General features: G+C 43.9%; 1 protein-coding gene across 2 annotated transcripts in view; it reads left to right on the top strand.

Annotated features, from left to right (window-relative positions):
• The window catches only part of LOC133049456 (phospholipid-transporting ATPase IB), a 458,918-nt gene that overhangs the window by 328,493 nt on the left and 108,168 nt on the right, over positions 1–22,257 (top strand). For both annotated transcript variants that reach the window (XM_061133472.1, XM_061133471.1), the window contains 2 exons: positions 491–547; positions 1,897–2,004. In XM_061133472.1, coding sequence (XP_060989455.1) covers positions 491–547; positions 1,897–2,004 — 165 coding nt within the window. The remainder of the gene's footprint in view (positions 1–490; positions 548–1,896; positions 2,005–22,257) is intronic.

Here is a 22,257-nt window from a genome sequence, read left to right as displayed (position 1 = left end):
GCCTGGAGAATCCCATGGATGGAGGAGCCTGGTAGGCTACAGTCCACAGGGTCGCAAAGAGTCGGACACTACTGAGTGACTTCACTCACTCACTTGTGTAGAGTTCAGACTTCAGGACAAGGGATCAACAGACTTCCCTCAGTCTTTACATGAACATTTCACACCTACTTGTGAAAAATCAAAACAAGCAAAAAAAAAAAAAAAAAAAAAACACCCTACATTGAGAGAAGGTGATTTCTCCCTAATCTTCCAAGCTAAAGAAAAGGAGGGAGTAATATTACTTATGAGAAGACAATCACTAAAGTAAGGCCTTTTTTAAAAGAAACCTGCCTGTAAGTTTCTTAAAACTTACCCCCAGGAAACTAGCTCCCAAGGTAGCACTTCCAAAGTCCAGCTGCTGGGAAGAAACTGCCCCTGGGGAGGATGTGGGGTTTCTCCTGGTTGAAAATACAAGGATAACACGTTTCCCAAATTCCTCTTTCTTTCACAGTATGTTGTTGTTACTGTTTGTCTGAAAGCTGGTTTGGAGACGACAGCTTGGACAAAAGTAAGTTTTCTATAGAATTATTAATATTTCTCTATCCAGTATAGATATTTTTGTGGCATAGTATCTTTTTAAAACCCAGGAAAATGGTAAGCAATGTCAAGCCACAGACTTTAAATTTTTGCATCTAAAAATTGTGGTTTGATATTTATCAGGGCACATTTGCCATCCAAAGTTCCCTAATCATTTGCTAGGCTCTTAATACAACTCTAAGCTATTAACAGCTCATTTCAAATATGTATGCACATTATAAAAATATATATATACATACAAAGAAAATACAGGACAAAAAGGTGAATTTTTAATTTCCATAATTTTACCACCAAGAGGTAGTTACTTTTAACATTTGCTGTATTATCTTCTAGACTTTGTGCATTTATTTTAATAAGATGAAGCTTTACAGAACATAGAATATTGTAGCCTTTTTTTCACTTAAAAATATATCAATATTTTACATGCTTTAAAATGTGCTTCTGCAAAGTCGTAGTTCATGATTAAAGAGGATTGAGTTTTATCAATATCCCATCACTTATTTAATCAGTCCCCAATTTGGGGCATTTTTAGTTATCTCCAACTCTTGAGGGTTATGGCCAATGTTTCATGGTTGTCTCTGCTGTTTACAAAGGCTTCTAATTCTGTGCTGATTACGTAAGAGAGGGGTGGGAGGTAAATATGGAAGCAGAGAATTGAGACAGAGACAATGAAGCCAGGTGATGGGGGATGGTGGCTTAGCCTGGGGGTTAGAGCAGGCACTAAACAGTGGTCAGATTTTTTAAAAAGCTGACAGAGGCTCATGATGGATTAGATCATGGAGGAAGTCAAGGATTATCCTATTAAGAGGACAAAGGAGAAGAAATTCACAACCCAGTAGATGCTCAGAGTGTTGTTAAGATATATGTCCATGCCAGATTTCTTTTTAAGTTCTTTAGAAAAGAACAATTGAAGTCTCAGAATGATATATAAAATGACCTTGGTCGTTTTGTCTGTCCAGTACCCTCTTACTAGATGAATGAGGCCTTGTTTATTCAGACCAGGTTGTAATGCACACCAGTAAGGGACAGGCGGGATTCTGCTGGCACCATGGGGTGGGTCTAGGGGACCATCAGCAGTGGTGCAAAAAGCACTTTCCTCTTCAGGGTGGTTTGGGGTCACTAGTTACTTAAATTCACCGTTAAATGCTCTGAGACAAGAAAATGAGAAAGATCAAACTCTCCAATGACCAGTGACTCATAGCAACCTTTCCATAAAGAAAAGTGGCATGGACCAAGGGCTCCTGCAGCGGGGCGGGGTCGGTCAGGTGGCTCCCAGGCCCGCAGATGGCCCTGTTGATGAGCGTCTCTTTCCTCCTGCAGTTCAGTCACCTGGCCGTCTGGGGAAGCATGCTCATCTGGCTGGTGTTTTTTGGCATCTACTCGACCATCTGGCCCACCATTCCCATCGCTCCAGACATGAAAGGACAGGTCAGTGCCACTAACTGTCAGTGGGCGTCCTGGGTCTCAGGGTGGGGATGAACTGCAGGACAGGCTGGTGTTGCCTGCTTCTGTCAACATGAATCTGGTGGGAAACAAACCACATCAGAGCCCCTGGAAGAGGTTGTCCAGGCCACAGCAACAGCATTTGAAATGTTCACAGTTAGGTAAACTGTTGACATAATGCCTCTGACCTACCCAGCGCATCTGCATTTCCACAGTGAATTCTGTTCTCAGGTGTATGGTTCACAGACATGGAAAATGGGAGATGATTTGAGTTGTTCATGATTATATTGGTTGCAATTTTGATAGTGGTATTATTATACTTTGAGTAGTTGATAATGTCACCTGTGAAAGAGAAATCTAACCACCTTATGAACCAGATCACTAGTTAACCAGAATTTCGCACTGTGCTTCTCTTCATCGAGAGGCTGAGATAGAAGACCTTTACGCTCGTTTGTATTTTGTTTCATCTTTTGTATTATCTCCATCTAGTGTTTGCCGTGGAGCCTTAAGATCTTAAGATTCCACAGGATGGGGTCTGGGCGGGGAACTTGAAAGCCCTGGGTTCCAAACCCCCTCAGTTTACAAATGAAGCTGTAAAACTTGCTTTCCAGGGAAATGTTTCAGGGTTTATAAGAGAATATGTGATTTGTGGGAAGGGACACAGAATGTCTATGAAGGAAGACATTGCATTCCCTGTTCTCTTTGCATTCAGACCCCTTTGGAGGTCTCCTTGCTGACCGTCCGTGGTTGGGTTTGTCCAGGTGAGCAGTCCTGGTGCCGGGGAAGCACCCCAGCTGTAGTCTGCTCCCCAGCTCTACCCGCCAGGCCTACCTTGTTTTGTCTCCACTTCCAGGCCCGGAGCACACTGCAGGGCCCGGGCAGCTATTCGCAGGGGGCGTGCGCTGGGTCTGCTGAGGTTTGCTCTGGGTCATCCCCCCAGATTTGCACGAGGGTGTCTCCGGTCAGAACCAAGCATCGGAAGAGAGGGCTGTGGGTTGCAGGCTTCTTCTGGCTCCTGCCCCACACTGATGTATTATAGGGGCAGGCCCATGCATGGCACATCAGGCTGCTATCTTTACCTCACTTACTCTGCACGAATGAACCAGAACTCGGGTCTCCCAGGTCTAGATATACGCCTGGCAACTGTTTACTGTGAGGTCATCGGGGTGGGCTGCTTGCCAGTTTTACTTGTTGAATCCATTGATGTACCCTCGGGGGCCTGGGACCTCCTCTGAGGTGCTGAGCAGGATGGATGTGTCCTAGAGGGGCGACTTGTGTGTCCCTGAACACAGCTTTGCCTCCTATAAGGCACCAGGACAAACATGTGACATACTTTTCAGGTCCTTCCCAAATCCAAGCGGTGTAAGAAGTTACAGAGCAGTGAACGAATCAAGAAGATCGTTGTGTAGCAAAACAAGCATTTCCCAGCAAAGATGCTTTGTACCCTTCAATCAGTTCTTTCTGTTCTTGAATTTTTTTTTTATTAGAGGATAATTGCTTTACAATATTGTCCTGGCCTCTGCCACACATCTACATGAATCAGCCATAAGTATACATGTGTCCCCTCCCTCTTGAAACCACCCCCCCCCCACCCCATCCCACCCCTCTAGGTTGTCTCAGAGCACTGGGTTGAGCTCCCTGCATCATATAGCAAATTCCCACTGGCTGTCTATTTTACATATGGTAGTGTATATGTTTCCATGGTACCCTCTCAATTTGTCCCACCCTCTCCTTCCCCGACTGTGTCCACAAGTCTCTTCTCTGCATCTGCATCTCCATTGCGGCCCTGCAAATAGGTTCATCAGTATCATCTTTCTAGATTCCATATGCATGGGTTAATTAAGCAAGAAAACTATCCATAATGATGATCACTGGGTAAGGCTTGGAGCCTAAAGTATCTGCTTCATGTTCTTGCCTTGTGGTTAAGGGTGAGTGTGGCCCAATAAACATTTCATTGTGGGGATTTGGGGCAGAGGACGATAAAAGGGACAGCAGCCAACTGCAGAGGACAATCTTCTAAATTAGAGGAGAATGACAGCGGAAGGATGGAATCAGCTGACGGGTGACTGGTTGACAAAGTCCCCTCCTTTGAAAGCCCCTCCCCAGAGAGATGTTCCAGTGACTCCTCTGTGTTCACTGGCTCCAGTAACCCCAATTCAGATGTGTGTGAGTTAGGCTGGTCACCAATTCATCAGGAGGTTGACCTTTGACATGTGGAGGGACAATTCACTGTGTAGTCCGAGTTGCATGTTCTTTTGTGTGGTTCAAAGGCTCAATGTAATGATGAAATTTCCATAGTTGGGGACTTTCTGGAAAAAACCAGTGAGCTATTCCTGTCATCCAAGAGCAAGGAATTTGTAATATTAAATCATGTTTCACTTAGGTATAAAAGCTTTTTTTTAATCATAAACTACATCATTTCAGCTTTTAGGTTGGTTGGTCTATTTCCATGAGGCAAAAGATGTTGTTCTGAAGTCGCCCGTCACTGGCTGAGTCCGAGGTTTTCATTAGACACGAAAGGCAATTTTACTGTAGTTTTCATGTCCAGGGGCTGCTGGGTGGATAATCCACAGTCTGTGTTGAAAGGACTGTTTCTTATCTCTGGTCTTGAAATTGAAAATATGGCCAAGTCACATCCATCCCTTTGGTGCTATGCTGGTCCTGTGGACTGAATGTTTGGGCCCCCCTCAAATTTGTGCTGAGGCCCTGACCCTCTCTCCAACGTGGAGGTGGGGCCTTGGGGAGGGACTAGAGATCAGATGAGTGGAGAGACAACCTCAGAGACAGCTTGCTCGTTCTCTGCTGTGTGAAAACAGCAGAGAATATATATATATATATATATCTGAAAATATATATATCTGAGTCACTTTGCTATATACCTGAAGCTAACACAATATTGTAAGTCATCTGTCCTTCAATTTTTAAAAATGCCTGACAGACACAGCAAGAGAGGGAAAAAATAGATGCAAGAAGTTAGACATCTCCCACCCAGAAGAGGGCCCTCACCAGAGCCCAGCCAGGCTGGCACCCTGGCCTCAGATACCCAACCTCCAGAACAGGGAGAAATACATTCCTGCTGTTGAGAAGCCACCCACTTTGGGGTATTTTGTTACAGCAGCTTAAGCTGGCTGAGATGGTTGGCGAAGGCTTTCGGGTGACGGTATTCTGGAAAAAAGACTGCATTTTTAAAATTATTGTTGTTATATTATTATAAGATTGTTTCTAGTGATTTTTATAAACATTTTTTGTAGGTCATGGGCAGTCAGGTTTTGGCAATGGAACGCAGTTCTTTTGAGTCGTAAAATTAAACTAGTCTCTGAAGGCAAATGGCATTTCTTACCAGGAGTCAAAATAGAATTACCTGAGAGACATGCCTCCTCTTCTTGATCTTTCACTGATCAGTTATTTCCTCAAGCCTTTACAGATCGGAATATTGTGACTTAAACTCCCATTTTTTTTGACTAAAGAGTTTTAACGTTTTATGGGTTCTTTTTCACTTTATTTTCAACATTCTATAGGTTCTTGAGGTGAAATTTCTTAGTAGGGTCCACTGACCACCTACATCTGAACCATCTGGGCTGCTTGTTAAAATGACAACCTCTTTCTCCACCAAAAAAATATGTACTTGGAATACACACACACAGAATCAGAATCCCTGAGCATGGAGCCCCAGCCTCTGAATTGTGATAAATCTCCAGGCTATTCTTCTGTTTAAAGCTGGAGCACCCCTGCTCACCACACCTAAAATGTGACCCCTGACATTTAAGCCAGCCCTGGGGGTTCCTGGAGAAGACAGCGTCTGAATGTCCGCGGCGGCCCTGCGTCTCTGAGCAGTGGGCCCGTGAGCGCCAGCAGGTGATGTGGTGTCTGCTCTCAACCCCATGCTCTAAGCAGCAGATTTTACCCAAAGACATTACCTCGTCTGCCAGAGAAAAGTACTCCTCGCCGACTGCTCCTTGCTTTTCCTTTAAAGTCCTTTCCATGGCTAGTAAAGAGGGAAAGAAACCTTCACTTCAAAGCCGACAAACCGCTAACTCTGTCTGCAGTGCCAGGCTCCAGCCAGCTTCTGGCAGAGGGCAGTCTTTTTTTTTTTTTTTTTGATCCAAACCCAGGAACGGGTTTACTTTTGAGTTTTATATACACACTTTGTATACACAATGCAGATCCCAGTGGACTAAGGGTGAACGGGAAGGGGGAGTGGGTCTGGCTGCCTCAGTGCCATCCTTGGATGAAAGCGATTAATTCCTCATCTTCCCTACGTGCTGGCCTTCTCTGGACTTTGCAGCTGAGCAAGATCTCAGGCGCAGGCATTTTCCATATAAATATAAAAAAAGGGGTTTTGTTTCCAGGTGTTAAGAGGTACGCCGAGAAGCTGGGGTAAGGGCCATCTCTGCTCAGAACATTCCAGAATGTTTGTGTCAGGCCGAGGCTGGCCTGCGGGCCAGGAGAACCCATGTCCTCAGGTTAACTGTTGTGGCTTGGGACACCGCTGTTTGTCCCCAGCACCCACCTTCCCTCCTGCCTTTGCTGAGGGGCCCGGTTCATATCCCATTCTGGCCCTCTTGGAAGAACCCAGCCCCTTAGGGAGCCTTTCCACCCCTCAGTCCAGTGGGGAGCTTGTCCCCAACCCCATGCTGTCGTGCGTGGTTCAGAACCCTGAAGGGGGATGCAAGGAAACGTTCACTGGGGTTCCTGGCAAAGTCGCCTGTCTGCTCCTGAAGCCCATTGGAGACTTGGTCTGCTCTTATGCACAGTGGGTAAGGTTGCCTGGACTTGTTCACCACTGGGAGAGATGCCAGCTCCAGAATCAAACTGCTGCTGTGAGAGAAGGAATAGAGAGACCGAAACCAGCAAACGTCTGTTACACGATTGTCCAGACAGCAGGTGCAGCAGCCTCGAAGGCCACCCCCAGTGCAGACCCCCACAGGAGCATCGGCCCGGGCTGCCTGGCCTCAGTGAGAGGCAGCTGTCAGCCTCCTGTGGACGGAGCTTTCTCTTATGTTTGTAAGTATAAGGGCAACAAAGAAAACAGGTGATTTTTAAAAAGCAGTCATAAGGCTTTAATATCCCAAGTTCTGTTTTACTCAAACTTAGGTATTTATAGATTTGTTTAAAGATTTTGTAAACAATTACTTGAGTGTTGCAATTATGAGTGTTTTAGATGATAATATCCCAGAAACACCTAATGTGAATATCATAAATTCATTGGAATTAATCTTTTAATACAGCAATATTGAATAGAGTTGGTCCTATTTTTCCTAAATAACATATTTCAGGAGCCTGTGGCCTGACTAGGGTGAGACATGGTCATCCCGGTAAGGCAGGAAGTCCCATCAGTAGAAACTTGCCTCTTGGTTTGAAATAACTTCCTGACACCTTCTTTGTACAGTGTACTTCTGTGTGGAACTTGGCCAAATTATCTGTTGAAGTCCAGTTTACATTTTGGGTTTCAATTTGTGCATTTTGTGTAATAATAAGACTGACGTCCAAGGAGGAACTTGCTGTTTCTAGATGGCATGATCTGAAAAAATAGCAATAGGAATAAAATTAAGAGGTTAAGGACTTTCTGGTTTTTATGTGTCTGGCCTCCAGGGTTCTTGCATTCATATACATTTGCCTCTTGAAGGCTCCCTACACGAATCCCTGTCTTGAGTTAGTCACTAGAACTGAAAAATAAATAAAGAAAACTATAACAAAAAGCTCTACACTAACAAAAGGGAAATCAAAAACAGTCACTTGACCAGGGCTATCTAGATGAGTTCTCACTGTAAATATAGGGCTATAAATATCTGGGCTCTAAAAATCAGAAAATTCAGGCATTGGACAAGAGTTCTATCAGAAATTGGCTTTCAAAGTCATTACATGCCATGCCAAATTGTTTCTGTTTTTCTTTTCCTGATTACCAAACAAGGAAGAAAGTGTGCTTTATAAAATCCATTTGCCCCTCAAAGTAATCCAGATTCTTCCCCTAAAGGAATGTGACCAGCACCCACTGGATCCTGGCTGCTTCCTACAGGGTCTGCGGGATCAACTGAGGTCTAGGTTAATGTGACCCGAATCAAACTTCTTTCCTATTCTCTGCAAATCCTAACAGTGAAAGTGGGATGTGAATTAAATTAGCCTCCTGCTTAAGAAATCGATCAAGTCAGTTGTCCATAAGAGCCATAATTGTGTTATTTCTGAGCCTTAGTTTTGTCAGGTATGAGAAGGAGATAATATGGGACTTTCGTAGTAGCTCAGTGGTAAAGACTTCGCCTTCCAGTGCCAAGTGGGATGTGGATTCGATCCTGGTCAGGGAGCTAAGATCCCACATGCCATGGGGCCAAGAAACCAAAATATGAAACAGTAAAAATACTGTAACAAATTCAACAAAGACTTTTTAAAAATAGTCCACATCAAAAAATCTTCCTTGTCCTTCTCCATTTCCCAGAGCTTACTGAAACTCATGTCCATTGAGTCGGTGATGCCATCCAACCATCTCATCCTCTGTTGACCCCTTCTCCTCTTGCCCTCAATCTTTCCCAGCATCGGGGTCTTTTCCAATGAGTAACAACAGATGATGTCTATATTGAGAAAGTACTATGTCCCAGACAAAATATACATTCAAATAAATATGCTCTGCCTATGAAATTACATGTATAATAAATTAGTATTAGTTCATCTGATAATTCACTCTATAGCCATATGAATAGGTAGGGGCTTTGAAAGAAAGAAACCAGCAGCTTGGTCAGGCTGCGGAAGGTAGCTGGGGCTTCCTGAGTCCCCGGGATCTCAGGGTACGAGCCCCCACACACCGTCATTATGGTGAGCACCTAGGGCAATGCTTGGTGCAAACCAGGGATCAAATAGGTGCCAGTTACTTCTTAAAAACTTCTTAAAATTTGGTTTTCTTCGATTGTATCTGACGTGACTTGACCTTATAGTTTTTCAAATATAAATGTAGAATTTCTACACATACTTCATATTTAAGCAGCAATTGAGGAGAAGGGGGTGACGGAGGATGAGATGGTTGGATGGCATCACCAACTCAAAGGACATGAGTCTGAACGAACTCCAGGAGATAGTGAAGGACAGGGAAGCCTGATGGGCTGCAGTTCATGGGGTCACGAAGAGTGGGACACAACGACTGAGTGACTGAGCAACAACTGCCTATGAGCCCTAGTCAAGCCAGTTTCAAACAATGGCCTTTTTCTAAGCACATTATAAAAAGCCGAAATTTTCTTAGCCCTGCTCTCTGCACCGTTCTCTCCATTCTGGAAGTTTGTTTTATTTTGGCCTCTCATTTCAAGGATGCTGTGTGCTAATTCAAGACTGGACGGCTTTGATTGCGAGTTCTTTTTCTCTGGGATTAAAGGTCTGGTGTTGGTGTTGGCGCTTGCCATTCATTCTGATGTTAATTTTTAAAATATCTGTCAGCAACTTGAAGTACACATTACATGCTGATTTTGTTTGTTTGGAATATTTATCCTCCACGGTCACAGAGGATGTTTGATGTGGTTTTGAACTTTTCCTTTCTCCAAACATGTGGAAATGTGCGTGGGGAGCTCTGGGGTTGAAGTTCTCTGCAGGGATTGACTTCTTCTCAAACATCTGTGAAGGGAGATGCCTGTCTGGGGACCAGAGCTGTAGTTCTCCCCACCACCCACCAACATTCGGGTTCTTTAGGTTTATTCTATTTAAGAGATAGAGAGGTGCCTGAGAAAGACCAGCAGATAAAGAATTCATGCAGGAGAAGATAGGTTGGGTTAGACTAAGAAGAGAGAAAACAGAATCTCAGCACACTATTATACATGTACCAAGTTTCCCTGTTTTGTGCGAATGAGGATGCAAAGCTCTTATTGACAGCATCCCAGAGCACCAGATAGTGGAAGAACTTAAAGCAGGTGAGAGCTTTAACTGTTGTTGCCATGGGTGCTACGAACTATCAGATGTTCATCGAAATCATATGCCTTTTGAGTCGGATTAGCCAGCTGTTGTTTTTTTTGCATTCCTTTGGCAAAAGGCAGGAAAAGAAAAGTCTAGGTTATCTGTGTCCATGTCTGTAAGGGCACTTTCATCCACATATTTTTTTAAGTAAAATTACTGCAGTGTGTTTTTTTCTTAATTTTTAAGATTTTTTATTATGGAAAATTTTAGACATACCATAATGTAAACACACATTGTTAGCGTGGGACAAGGCATCTCTTATGAGGAAATAGTCATTGAGTTCAAAGTCTTACTTGATAGTACTGTGGGTCCATCCTAATCCAACACCCTGTTCTCCTTTGTCTCCAACTTTGTTTTTTTTTTAAAAATCTATTAAATATTTTATGTATTTATTTTCCCCAATTTATCCCACTCTGCCACCTTTTGCTTTGAGTAATCATAAATTTGTTCTCTATGTCTATGATTCTATTTCTATTTTGTGAATAGTTCATTGGTATCCATTTTATATTCTACATGTAAATGATAGTATATGGTATTTGTCTTTGACTTACTTCAGTTAGTATCATAATCTCTAGGTCCGCCCACATTGCTGCAGATGGCATTCTTTAGTTCTTTTTTATAGCTGAGTAATATTCCACCGTATACATGTACCACATCTTCTTCATTCATCTGTTGATGGATATTTAGGCCATTTCCATGTCTTGGCTATTGTGAATAGTGCTTCTGTGAACATTGGGGCTCAGATATCCTTTCAGATTGTGTTTTTCTCTGGATGTATGCCCAGGAGTGGGACTGCTGGATCATATGGTAGTTCTAGTTTTAGTTTTTTAAGGAACCACCACACTGCTTTCCCTAGTGACTGCCCCAGTTTACATTCCCACCAACAGTATGTCAGGGATCCCTGGTCTTCATAAAGGATAGGAACAGAATGAAGGGCACATGGGGATGTGCTGGTCCTTCTCAGGGTGCTACAAACTATCAAATGTTCATCGAAATCATATGCTTTTTGAATTGAATTAAGCAGCCGGTGTGTTTGGCATCCCTTTGGCAAAAGACAGAAAAAGAGAAATGGAGGCATCTTCCCCCACTCCACCCAGCAGCAGCATCTCCTCACCTGTCGCCTGCCCTATGTCCCTTTTCCCCTCCTCTGGTCCAAGCCCCCCAGTCCCATCCCTTCTTTCAGAACATGCACTCAAACAGTGCTGGTTCTACTGCTGCTCTGCCTCTGGGTCTGGACCCACCACCTAGGACTACTCAAGCAGGATCTTTGTCTCGTGTGCAATGGGATTGATTCAGGAACAGCGTGGTGTCCCACCAAGGCCACTTAGAGATAATTCAGGGATTATTTATAGAAACTAAGAGGGAAGGGAGGAGCTCTCTTGCTGCTGCATTTGTTATGTTTTAGGGATGTCATCAGTCTTGAGATGCCATGGGCCACTGCCAAGAGAGTGTTTGACTGGGGATGAATCGAGCACAGAGGAAAGCCAAAGTGAGAGATGATGGTATTGAGTGTGCACCTGGATCAAGCTCTACCAGAAGCTAGAGTGATCTGTGAACTTCCAGATACATTAAATCAATATATACCCATTTTTGCAGAAGAATACAATTCAAGTTGGCTTTCTGTTACTTCTGAAAAGGGTTCTAATTAACAAAAAAATTACTAAGTTACAGACACAAAGGATAAAATCAGCTGGGTCAAGCTAAGGTAACAAGAACTCTTCCCTTCTGGGAAACTGGTTATGTTGTAGAAAAGCAGCTGGTGGATTTCCCTATTGTGCATCTTGCGTCGGCAGTCGGAGAGTCAGAGTACCAAGGGAATTTGCCTACTTTTGTGGCTTTCCTATGCCCTTCTCCTGCCACGCACCGCCCCCCCAAGAAAAAGAAGACATGAAGTGGTTGTTCAAAAATGAGATGGAAGGAAATAGAAGTTTTTCTAAGATGGGCCTCTTTCTCTCTGCAGCCAACAATTCAACATGGTTCAGAGTCACTTGGTCCTAAGCAATGCTGTCCTATAGAAATATTAATATAATGGGAGACACATTATAACTTTGAATTTTCTAGTAGCCCCATTAAAAAAAAGGGAAATGGAGCAGGTTGTTAGCTTTATTAATATAGTTACCCCACCGTTTCCAAAGTAGTATCACTTAAACATGTAGTTGACATTTAAAGAAATTGTTAAAGAGGTAATTTGCATTGCTGCACTAAATCTTTGCAAGCCAGTGTATATGTTGGACTTGGAGGGCATCCCAAGGCAGGCTGACTCAATGGCAAGTGCCCAGTAGCCACATCTGGACAGCAACTAATGTACTGGACAGCCCAGCTCTTAAACAGCAGTTTCACGCTCCAGAACTGAATTTAGTGCAGGCAAGATTAAGAGGTGGGAAGCCCAGGCTCAGATAAGACTGGGGCCTGGGAGAAGCCTGGCCTCCAGGACCTTCCTCTGCAGCATGGTGTGGGTGTCTGACTTTGATCTCTGTCACCTGCAGTGAAAAGGGCCTTACAGGAGGTTTCCCCTAAAGAAGAAACTCTGGGGACCCTAGAGCTGCTGTTCATCGCTGCTCATTAATTGCTTTAAGCAAAGTGTATAAACCAAGACTTAGGAAACCTGGATCTGACTTCAGGTGGTTTTCCCAAAGTGCTGGCTAATTCCCCGGCCACATCTTCCTGGACGTGGGATGGAAGAGGTCAGGATGGAGGCCTTTGGTCACTTTTCTATGATGTGGCAGCCAGCTGAAAGGACTTCCCTGGTGGCTCAGTGGTAAAGAATCCACCTGCCAATGCAGGAGACATGGGTTCAGTCCCTGAGTGGGGAAGATCCCCTGGAGGAGGAGATGGAAACCCACTCCAGTATTCTTGCCTGGAGAATCCCATGGACAGAGGAGTCTGGTGGGTTTCAGTCTGTGGGGTCACAAAGAGTCAGACACGACTGAGCATGCACACAGAGGCAACCAACTAAGGAGTCATAGAGTCACAGTAACCAGTGCCACCAAAAATAAACTAGATCTGTTCTCAACAGGGGGTTAATTTGTTCAGCAAGCAGCAATTTCAGGTAGGATTCTTAATTCCTAAGATTATATGAACCTCTATCCTTTTTTTTTCCTTCTAGAGTTTCAGGCCATCATTCCAACATCATTGTGCTGGATACAAGCCCTACTGTTTCTACCTCCTAAATATCTCTTACCTTGTCCCCTTCCATCCAGTTCTGCTCCCACGCAGTTAGTTAGTGCTACAGAATTTCATGCCTGGACCATTGCAGTAGAGTAGCCTCATGACTGGTTTCTCAAAACCTGTCTAGACCCATTGTTCTGTGCAGCCAAGTGACAATGTTGGTCGCTCAGTCATGTCCAACTCTTTGTGATCCCATGGACTGTGGGCTGCTAGGCTCCTCTGTCCACAGAATTCTCCAGGAAAGAATACTGGAGTGGATAGCCATTCCCTTCTCCAGGGGATCTTCCCCACCCAGGGATCAAACCTGGATCTCCTGCACTGCAGGCAGAATCTTTACCATCTGAGCCACCAGGGAAGCCCTTTGCAGCCAAAGTGGCTTTCAAAACAGAAAACTGATGGAGTTGTCCCCCTGGCCTCCCAGGGTGCTCAGGATAAAACTATAGGGCGTTTGCCAGGCCTGCTTGTCCAGCGCCCACTCCCGCCCCACCCACACTGGCCTTCCTTCACTCCTGTGTGGGCCCTGTTTAAGCTCCCACAGTGTAAATTGCTCCTGCCCCCACTTCCTAAATGCCTTGGTTTCTACCTTGTACGGAGCTAGGGCTCACCTGGTGTTCAGACCTCCAATGAGTCATTTCTTCCTGCAGGTACTTTTTCTTGTGGCCTTGACAAGGTGAAACCCTCCTAGGTGTGTGTTCTCTTAACACAACTTACCTCTCTCCCTTGCACTTAGCACAATTAAAAATCTACCTTTGTGTGTGAGATAATACTTTATACACATTAGGATAGCCACTGTTTAAAAAGACTCAAAGAACAGCAAATGCCGGCAAAATGTGGAAAAATGGAATCCTTGGGCATAGTTGGTGGGCATGTAAAATGGTGTGGACACTGAAAAAAAAAAAAGCAGTATTAATTCAAAAAGTTAAAGAATTACCACATGATCCCATAATTTCACTTCTTATTCCTGAAAGAACTGGAAGCAGAATCTTGAGGTATTTGTACACCCTTGTTCAAAGCAGGATTCACAATAGCCAAGAGGAAGGAGCAGCAAAGTGCCTGTTGACATGTAATCAGCTACACAAATGCAATCTGTCCATGCCATGGAATACTGTACCTCTACACAGTATGGGTGAATCCTGAGAACAGTAGGCTGCGTGAAATAAGCCAGTCCCAAGAAGACAGACACCTTGTGGTTCCACCATATGAGGAACCTGGAGTAGTCAAAGTCATGGAGACAGAAAATAGAAGGGGATGCTGGGAGGGGAAATGGGGTGCTGCGTTCAATGGAAACAGAGTTTCAGGTTTGCAAGATGAAAACACTGTAGAGATCTGTTGCACAACAATGTAAAGATAGTTTACACTGTTGAACTTAAGAGGCTTAAGATGGTAAATTTTGTGTTATTTTTATCACAATTTTCAAAAATTTGTATTTATGTGATTTCATAATTCATATCAATTTCTTCCTCTAAATTGTAAGCTGATGAGCAAAGTGAACGCTCTTCAATATGTCTTTAGTGCCTACCTCTGCTCTTTCCTGGCATTCAGTAAGTATTTAAATGAATGGATTAATAAAGCAGAATTAAACACCTCTCCTGTAGAAATGGAGAATGGATTTCACTTTGTGTAATAGGTGCTTAATATCTGTTTATAGAATTGATAACAAAAGCAGATGCCAAATAGTCAAACATTTGGAAATAGCCTGGCACAGGATGTGCATGTAAGAAGGGATTGGTTAGTTAATTTACCATTTTCTGAAGTGTGCTCAAAAAACCAGTGCACAAACCATACATTTTTCCCACCCAAAGAATGATTTCTAGATTTAAAATTTTTAAACACTTTCAGTTAAAATTGTAGTTGAATAATTTTTAGCTACATGGGTGATATCTGTGGTAAATGTTTGTTGTTGATGTTGGTATTTGTGTAGGGTTAATATTAAGGTTTAATTACTTAATGGAAATGGCTGTTTTGGAGCAAATATTAAAGGAAAGGTAAATGTGGAATAGAGATGAAATTTTGAGTACCTAGTTCAAGGAAGTACTAAGCTAGTCATTTTCCAACAGCTTTATTACTGGAGATAAAACTGATGAAGTTAGTGGGTCACAGATAGTTTTAGCAGAAATGTAAGTTCTCTAAACAAAAGCATGATCAGACAGCCTTTTCATTATTCTGTTGAAGGGATTGGTTATTTTTAGAGTAATAAATACAAGCACATAGTTGGGGAGGAGGTTTTGGTCAAGAAAATGTCATAGGTAGAGTTTCATTAGCAGCTGGCCTGTGATAAATCTGAGATGATTTCATGGAAGAAACAGACCTTCTCTGGGGGGTTTGTGCCTTTAGTCAAAAGGGGAAGCATTCCAGGCTTGTGGTTTAAAGTTGAAGTGGATCTGACACCAAGAACCACATTGGGACGTAGAATTTCAGTGTCATGTAAAGTGATATTACAAGAAAGTAAAAAGTTTGATTTGTACCCAATACAGCATCTTCATTAAAAGAAAGAAAAGCGGTAGGTACGGTGATTTCTATGTCCAGTGAAACCAGAAGAAGCAGCGGTGGGAAACAGACGGATGGAAGGGGGCGTGATTGATACGGGAAGGACATGAGAAGTCTTAGTGTGATGGAGAAGGCCAGGTGGGGCAATGAGGCTGGAAGGAGAGGGCTTTAAAATTTCACCAAAGGAAATTACAGGGTTGTTGAGAAATTTTCCAAGACATGGCATCAAGAAAGAATGAGGGTGACCATAAATAAAGGTCCTGTAACATAATGAGTCTGGGTTTTACCTTCTTATGATCAATGTGGGAAAATTAATTCTTAGAAACGAAAGAAAATAGAGGGCATAGGAGTTTCATTTTTTGTTAACTTTCTGACAACTGAATAATTTTAAATGAATAAAATTGTAGCCCTTGTCTAAGCTGTTAAAAAAAAAAAAGTCTTCATTCCACGATCCAAAAATAATTAAACATTGGATTAGAACATTACAGCAGTTTTCTGTTATATAAACTTATTGATTCTAAATGAGATTTTAAAAAATCTGAGATGATCACAATTTTAGAAAATAGCTTATTATGCCAGAATGGTTTGTTTTGAACTGGAAATGTAAAATCAAGGAACAACTTTAGATAATTAACAAAGTTGTCTACTTGGGGATTTGCTCATTTTGCTAAAAGAAAAATTGGTCCTTTAGATTTTCAGTGTTTTCAATGGCTCAGATCTAGTGGAATAATTGAACAAAGGCAGTATTCTCATACAAGGCACAAATGTGAATTCTGTTCAAACCTTCTAAGACCTTCTTCTGGCATAGGTCTTAGTGATGGGTTACCATCTTCTAGAGGCCATTTCAGGCCATTTGCTCCCCCAAAACTTTTTTTTTTTTTTAAGAAAAGCAATTTGTCCTTTATTCTTCCATATATATTTATGTAACTACCAAGATAGGGGTTGTCATTTAACTTTTTACTTTATGTTGGAATATAGCCAATTAACAATGTTGTGATAGTTTCAGGTGGGCAGCAAAGCAAGTTAGCCACACATGTCCATGCATCCATTCTCCCTAAAGCCTCCTCCCATCTAGGCTGCCACATAACACTGAGCAGAGTTTCCTGTGCCCTACAGTAGGCCCTTGTTGGTAATCCACTTGAAATATAGTTGTGTGTACTTGTCCATCCCAAACTCCCTAACTATCTCTTCACCCCATCGTTCCCCGCACTGGTAACCATAAGTTAGTTTTCCAAAATGGAGTTAGTCATTTTAGAAAGTTGCATTTTGGGGCCAGGTCGTCCACAGAGCCCCAACCCTCTTTATCCCCTAAACTTTCGATAGGGTGAAATGAGTTTCCAAAACTCAAAACTCTAAACAATGAACATCTGACTGATAAAGTGATGTGTTTGAAGCTGTCCTGTGTGTGAATTCTCTATGTCGCTTTGCTTTGTTTCACAGAGAGTTGTTTGTATTCGGTAGTTTTACATACCTCCTGCCTTCTTTCAGGCTACTTCTTGGTTTTCCCTTTGATGTCCTGTCATGGTCGCCCCCTGCTCTTCCATCTGACACTGGGTCTCGGTCAGTGGTTGCTTCTATGGGGTGTCTCCTCTCGTGTGTCTTAGAGCAAGTGCCTTTCTAAACTTTTGTATGCTGCTGTAGTGGCGTCAGATTAAATTAATTTATAGATCACAGTTTTGCCCGGGTGTCTTCTACCAAAATCTGTCTCTGTGAATTCTGACGTCATTCTGTAAGACCCTCAGCCCCCTCAGACATAGTTTAGGAAGTGGGCTGTGCTCATTAAGAACTCAAGAAGGACATAATCCTAGAGTCAGAAGTAAACCACATATAGACATAATTACCTAGAGCTTGTCAGGGTCCATAGGAACTCAAAGAATGAATTTCCTTTTCCTTCCGCTTCAAGGGAAGCCAGCAGCTCATCCATAGATGGTTGTCTCTTGGCAAACTTGCTCTGCATGAAGTAGGGCTTCCCTGGTGGTTCAGATGGTAAAGAACCCCCCTGCAATGCGGGAGACCTGGGTTCAATCCCTGGGTTGGGAAGATCTCCTGGAGGAGGGCATGGCAACCCGCTGCAGTATTCTTGCTTGGAGAATCCATGTGGACAGAGGAGCCTGGTGGGCTACAGTCCTTGGGGTCACAGAGTTGGTCGTGACTGAACTACTAAGCACACACATGAAGTAGTTAGACATTCCACCAGGTTAAAAAGTGTAATTTCTCTGTTTTTTCAGGATTCTGTCAAATCAGGAGCAACCAAAAAAAGAGAAGAGAAAACATACGATTAGCATTATTTCATCATATTAATTAAAACACAGTGGTAGTTTCAACTTGAGCAGATCAGTCACTAAAACCAGGGGAAGTTGCTCCCCTATTGTTAGTCTTTACAGAGAGACCTTAAGTGGGAATGAAAGGTTTGAGATGACTTCTGGCTTTGCAGCAGAATTTAGGCATTGTGAGGATCTTTCTAGAATACTTTTAGATCAATTCTTGTAAAATTTCCAGAAGAATCTTCACAATAAGATACCATTTTTCCTCTCCCAAGAGTTACTAAGTGTCTTTACAAGTTCTGTTTCTCTAAATGAAAAATGCAATCCCATCTACTCCTGCATGCCCCCTCCTAAAGCTACTCAGAATAAGTTAATCTTTTCAACAGAGCAGCCAACTTTTCCAGCAAAGGAATTTGCAGTCTCTGTGGTTTGGGTAGAAAGGTGGTTCATTTTACCAGTTTCTCAAAGAAATATGTTCCATGATAAATTCAGTCTTTCCTCTAAAAAGAAGCTCCCCAAATCTACTTTTCTGCACAAATTTCGACATGTGGGGCTTTGTCTCTTGAAGCAGCCATATGCTGAGTGTGTGTGGACCTGGGCAAACAGTGCTGGGTCCAAGGTTAAGGATATTTATTGCTGGAGGCATTACGTGTATTCGTATCCAGGAAGAGCAAAATCTAACACATTGACAGTGGTTTTGAAATATATTAATTTGCCTTCTCTTGTCTTGGGGGAATGTTTCTCTCCCCACTCCCACTTTTAATCCTTTTCCACACTTGGTAGAATTCGGAAGGATTTTTGCCAGGAGTAACGAGCAAAGGCAGACAGTGTGTGAATACACAGGAGAGCTGCTGGTTTCATTGCAGACTTCAGAGAAAGTTCCATGCACTCTGACTCTGGCTTGGCATGCAGGAAATTCCTCCAGGGTCTGCCCAATGCAATAAACAGACCTCCTGCATCTAACCACATCCACACCAAAGTTTCTTATGTGGGGTTCCTTTTGCTCTTTGTGTAAAAGTTAAGGGTCCCAGCATTCCTATTCCAACTCCTCTAACCCCTACGCTTTGGAATTGGCGTATGGCTGTGTTTAGGGGTTAATAGGCCTTGGGGTTTAATAGGACTTATTCTGTGTTATTTATGCACACACAGAGAAGGTAGACGCAGGAAACGGATTCCCTGTGGACACGCTTCTGAGAAACCTTACATTATGTCGGGGTTGTCAGAAGGCTCACGGGGTCATGTTTGCCTTCAGGTGACTCACTGAGGACAAGGATCATTATATGCAGTGCAGGTGAGTTTTTCGGTAATTCATGCAGCCCCCAGCCACTGACAGCCCCAGTGTCACTGAAGAGAGGGCTTGTTAGAAATGCTAAATCTCAGGCCCTAGTCTCGAACTACTGGACTGGAGTCTGCATTTGTAACCAGAGTCCCAGGGGTTTCATAGGACATTAAAGGGGAAGAAGCCTGAGTTAGATCCTGGCCACCAGAGTCCCATCCCAGTAAGATCGCCCGAGAGCGTGTGGGGCAGAGAGGAAGGAGGGCGGGGAGGACATCGGCTGAGTTAAATTATGCTCATTAATTCAATTTGAGGCAGGAATGTGTGTAAATAAACGCTGGCAGCTGCAGAGGCTCCGTTTCCTGCCGGGCTCAGGCTGGAATGCAGGGACCAGTGCCTCAGAAACCCGACTGTGGACCTGCGACCACCAGATAATGCAGAAGAGATGGTCTTGCCCTACAAGGGAGGTTTTCAGGTCAGCGTTAAGTGCCAAACCAAGTGGAGCTGGAGAGGGCTGTGCCAGCCGAGATCGTCTCAGTTATCTGAAAAGATGAAACACCCTGGACAGCCCCTTCCTCTTCCTTTAAATCAATGCAGATCAGATTTCCAGGGGTTCAGATAAGTGGGACAGCGGCCGGTCCCACACAGCCTGCTGGCAGATAAATGACCTGTTCACATCGCCCCTTCCCTTACAAAGCTGAGTCCCTGAAAAGCAGGGAGGGGAAGAATGAGTTTTAGAACAAGAGCATCCTTGGTACCATAAACCTGTAAACGTTGACAGGGCTGGTTCTTGGCATTTGATGTTCATGAATGGTTTGGGGGGATGGAGCCGTCCTCCCTGGATCGTGTTTATTAAACTCTTCGTGCCGTGCTGGGCAAGGTGCTCACTTACATATTGCCAGGTGGTCCTCGTGCTGTCCTTTGTAGGAGCTCGTTGACTGCCGTGTGTTCCAAAGAGACATCTGTTTCCCAGCTAGTAATGACTGGTGACTCCTTGTCCCCACTCAGCAAGGAGTGGCTGTCCAGAGAGGCAGATTCTTCTCTCATTTTATCTGCATATGTTTTCTTAAGCCTTCAGTGCCCTTGCTGATCAGAAGGGCTCACCCAGTGCTGGGCACTTTACTGAATGCTTCAACTATTTAATCTTCACTACATTTTCCATTTCCTAGGCAGGAAACCAAGTTCTGGTGAAGCAGAGGAACTGCCGTGGTTGCTAAGTCAGGGAGGGAGGCAGGATTTGACCTTGGGCTGCCTTGAGGGCCCCTCTCAGCCCCGGTCACCCTCCCAAACACAACCCCCCTCAGCCCCTTAGCCTGCCTCCCTGCCACTGCCTCCCAGAGGGCTTCCTGCCTTCTCTGTGCGCTGAGTCCTCTGTGTCATTTAGTTATGAAAAAAGTTATCATTATGGTTACAGACGAGTGTGTGCACGTCCCTCACTCACTGGACCGGTAGGGGTCTCAGGCGAGGGCCCGGCTTAGAACAGGCTGGCAGTGGTCAGAGGTGGCTCCTCCTGAACGCCCCCAGCCCCAAGTCTCCATCCTGTGCTGTGGCCTGTCCTGGGGTGGGGGGCGGTGAAGGGGGGACTGGGTGATGGAACTTGACCCTGAGTGATTCTGGAGGGGCGAGGAGAGCCCTTGGCCCTGGGCTTCGTCCCATGTGTGCTTTCTCACTTCAGTCATACCAGACTCTTTGTGACCCCGTGGACTGCAGCCCGCCAGGCCTCTCTGTCCATGGAGGTTCTCCAGGCAGGAATACTGGACTGGGTTTCCGAGGGCTCTGTCGAAGCTGCTTTGAAAAGCTAGAGAGCCCCCTCCCGTGTCAGCCACTCCAGGTAAACTGGAGAAAACATCACCAACCCCTGAGTAGTCCAGCCCTAACCCAGAGAAGTCTGTGTCTGATTATCTACTTTCTTCCCGTTGATTCTGTAGTCTTGTTCCCTAGAAGTCATAACCTGAGTGGAGGGAACTTCAGTCAGGGTGTTTGTGGAGTTGAGGTGCTTTTTCCTCTCTGAAAATTGGCCTCTGATGCAGCCATGGGCATTGTTTCCATGCTTGCCCCGATGGCATGTTTATTTACCTAGACCCACACAACCTCTCTCACCCTGAGTAATCCAATATTAATTTGTAATAACCAGGATTTCTACTGAAGGAAGGGGTTTGTTCAGGAAAAGCAAAGGGAACTGAAGATTCAAAATTCCAGAGAGAAACTGAAAACCCTACCAAAGAGGGACTGGAAATGTCTAAGTTAAGAGAGCCATCTCCAACATAACACAGCATTATAAAAAATTTTTTAATTAATAAAAATAATAAATTACTTAAAATAATATTTTTTAAAAAATTTAATTTTTGAAAAAAGAGAGCGACCTCCCAGAGCAGCACTAGCATATACCTTTGTTTTCAAGTTGCATTTGCTCTGAAGGGAGTTTTCTATTATAGTAGCTAGTTCTGAAACTGGCAAGTAGTGGTACATCTTCTCTTAGATGAGGTTATGTGTTTATGCACCCGTATTAATCAACAATGCCATGTTTTCTACCTTACCTAATACAAACCCTATCACACCCCTCTCCAAAGACATTGGATCATGGGAGATGATGGTGAATTAAAGTGATGCTGGGGAAATTAGGTCATAAATCTCAATCCGCTCTCATTCTGGAAGATTCTCTGAACTTGGTGGCTTTGGGCTTTGGCTGGACTTGACTGCATGTGCTTTGTGTGTGTTTATAGCGGGACGGCATTTGTGCCCTGGCTTTACACACAATGACTGTTGGACATTGTCCCCCGCTCTGGTCTCTCTATTTTAGGCCACATCTGAAAGCATAGCCTGCCTTTTACAACAGGTCCTTAAATCCAGACGAGGGTGTTACACGCAGCTGCCGCCATGATGGCCCCACACGTTCCACGTGTGCTGGGTGCTGACCACGGGAGAGGGGTGGACCCCCTGGGTTTGACCTCATGGGCAGAGCACCTCCCTGGCCACTTGGGGAATCTGTGCCAAGCAGCAGCCCAGGGCATCTTTGTCACATCTGGTAGCTGTTGAGCAGCGTGTAGGAAAAATGTTCTGAGACTCAGGGCCTCTTCCAGTGGGACTATCAGAGATTTACTGCCATGAAAGTGGAAA

The sequence above is a fragment of the Dama dama genome, chromosome 30, assembly GCF_033118175.1.
Source record: "Dama dama isolate Ldn47 chromosome 30, ASM3311817v1, whole genome shotgun sequence".
NCBI lineage: Eukaryota > Metazoa > Chordata > Mammalia > Artiodactyla > Cervidae > Dama > Dama dama.
The sequence above is the reverse complement of the archived record's forward strand: the minus strand, read 5'-3'. Positions and strand labels throughout refer to the sequence as shown.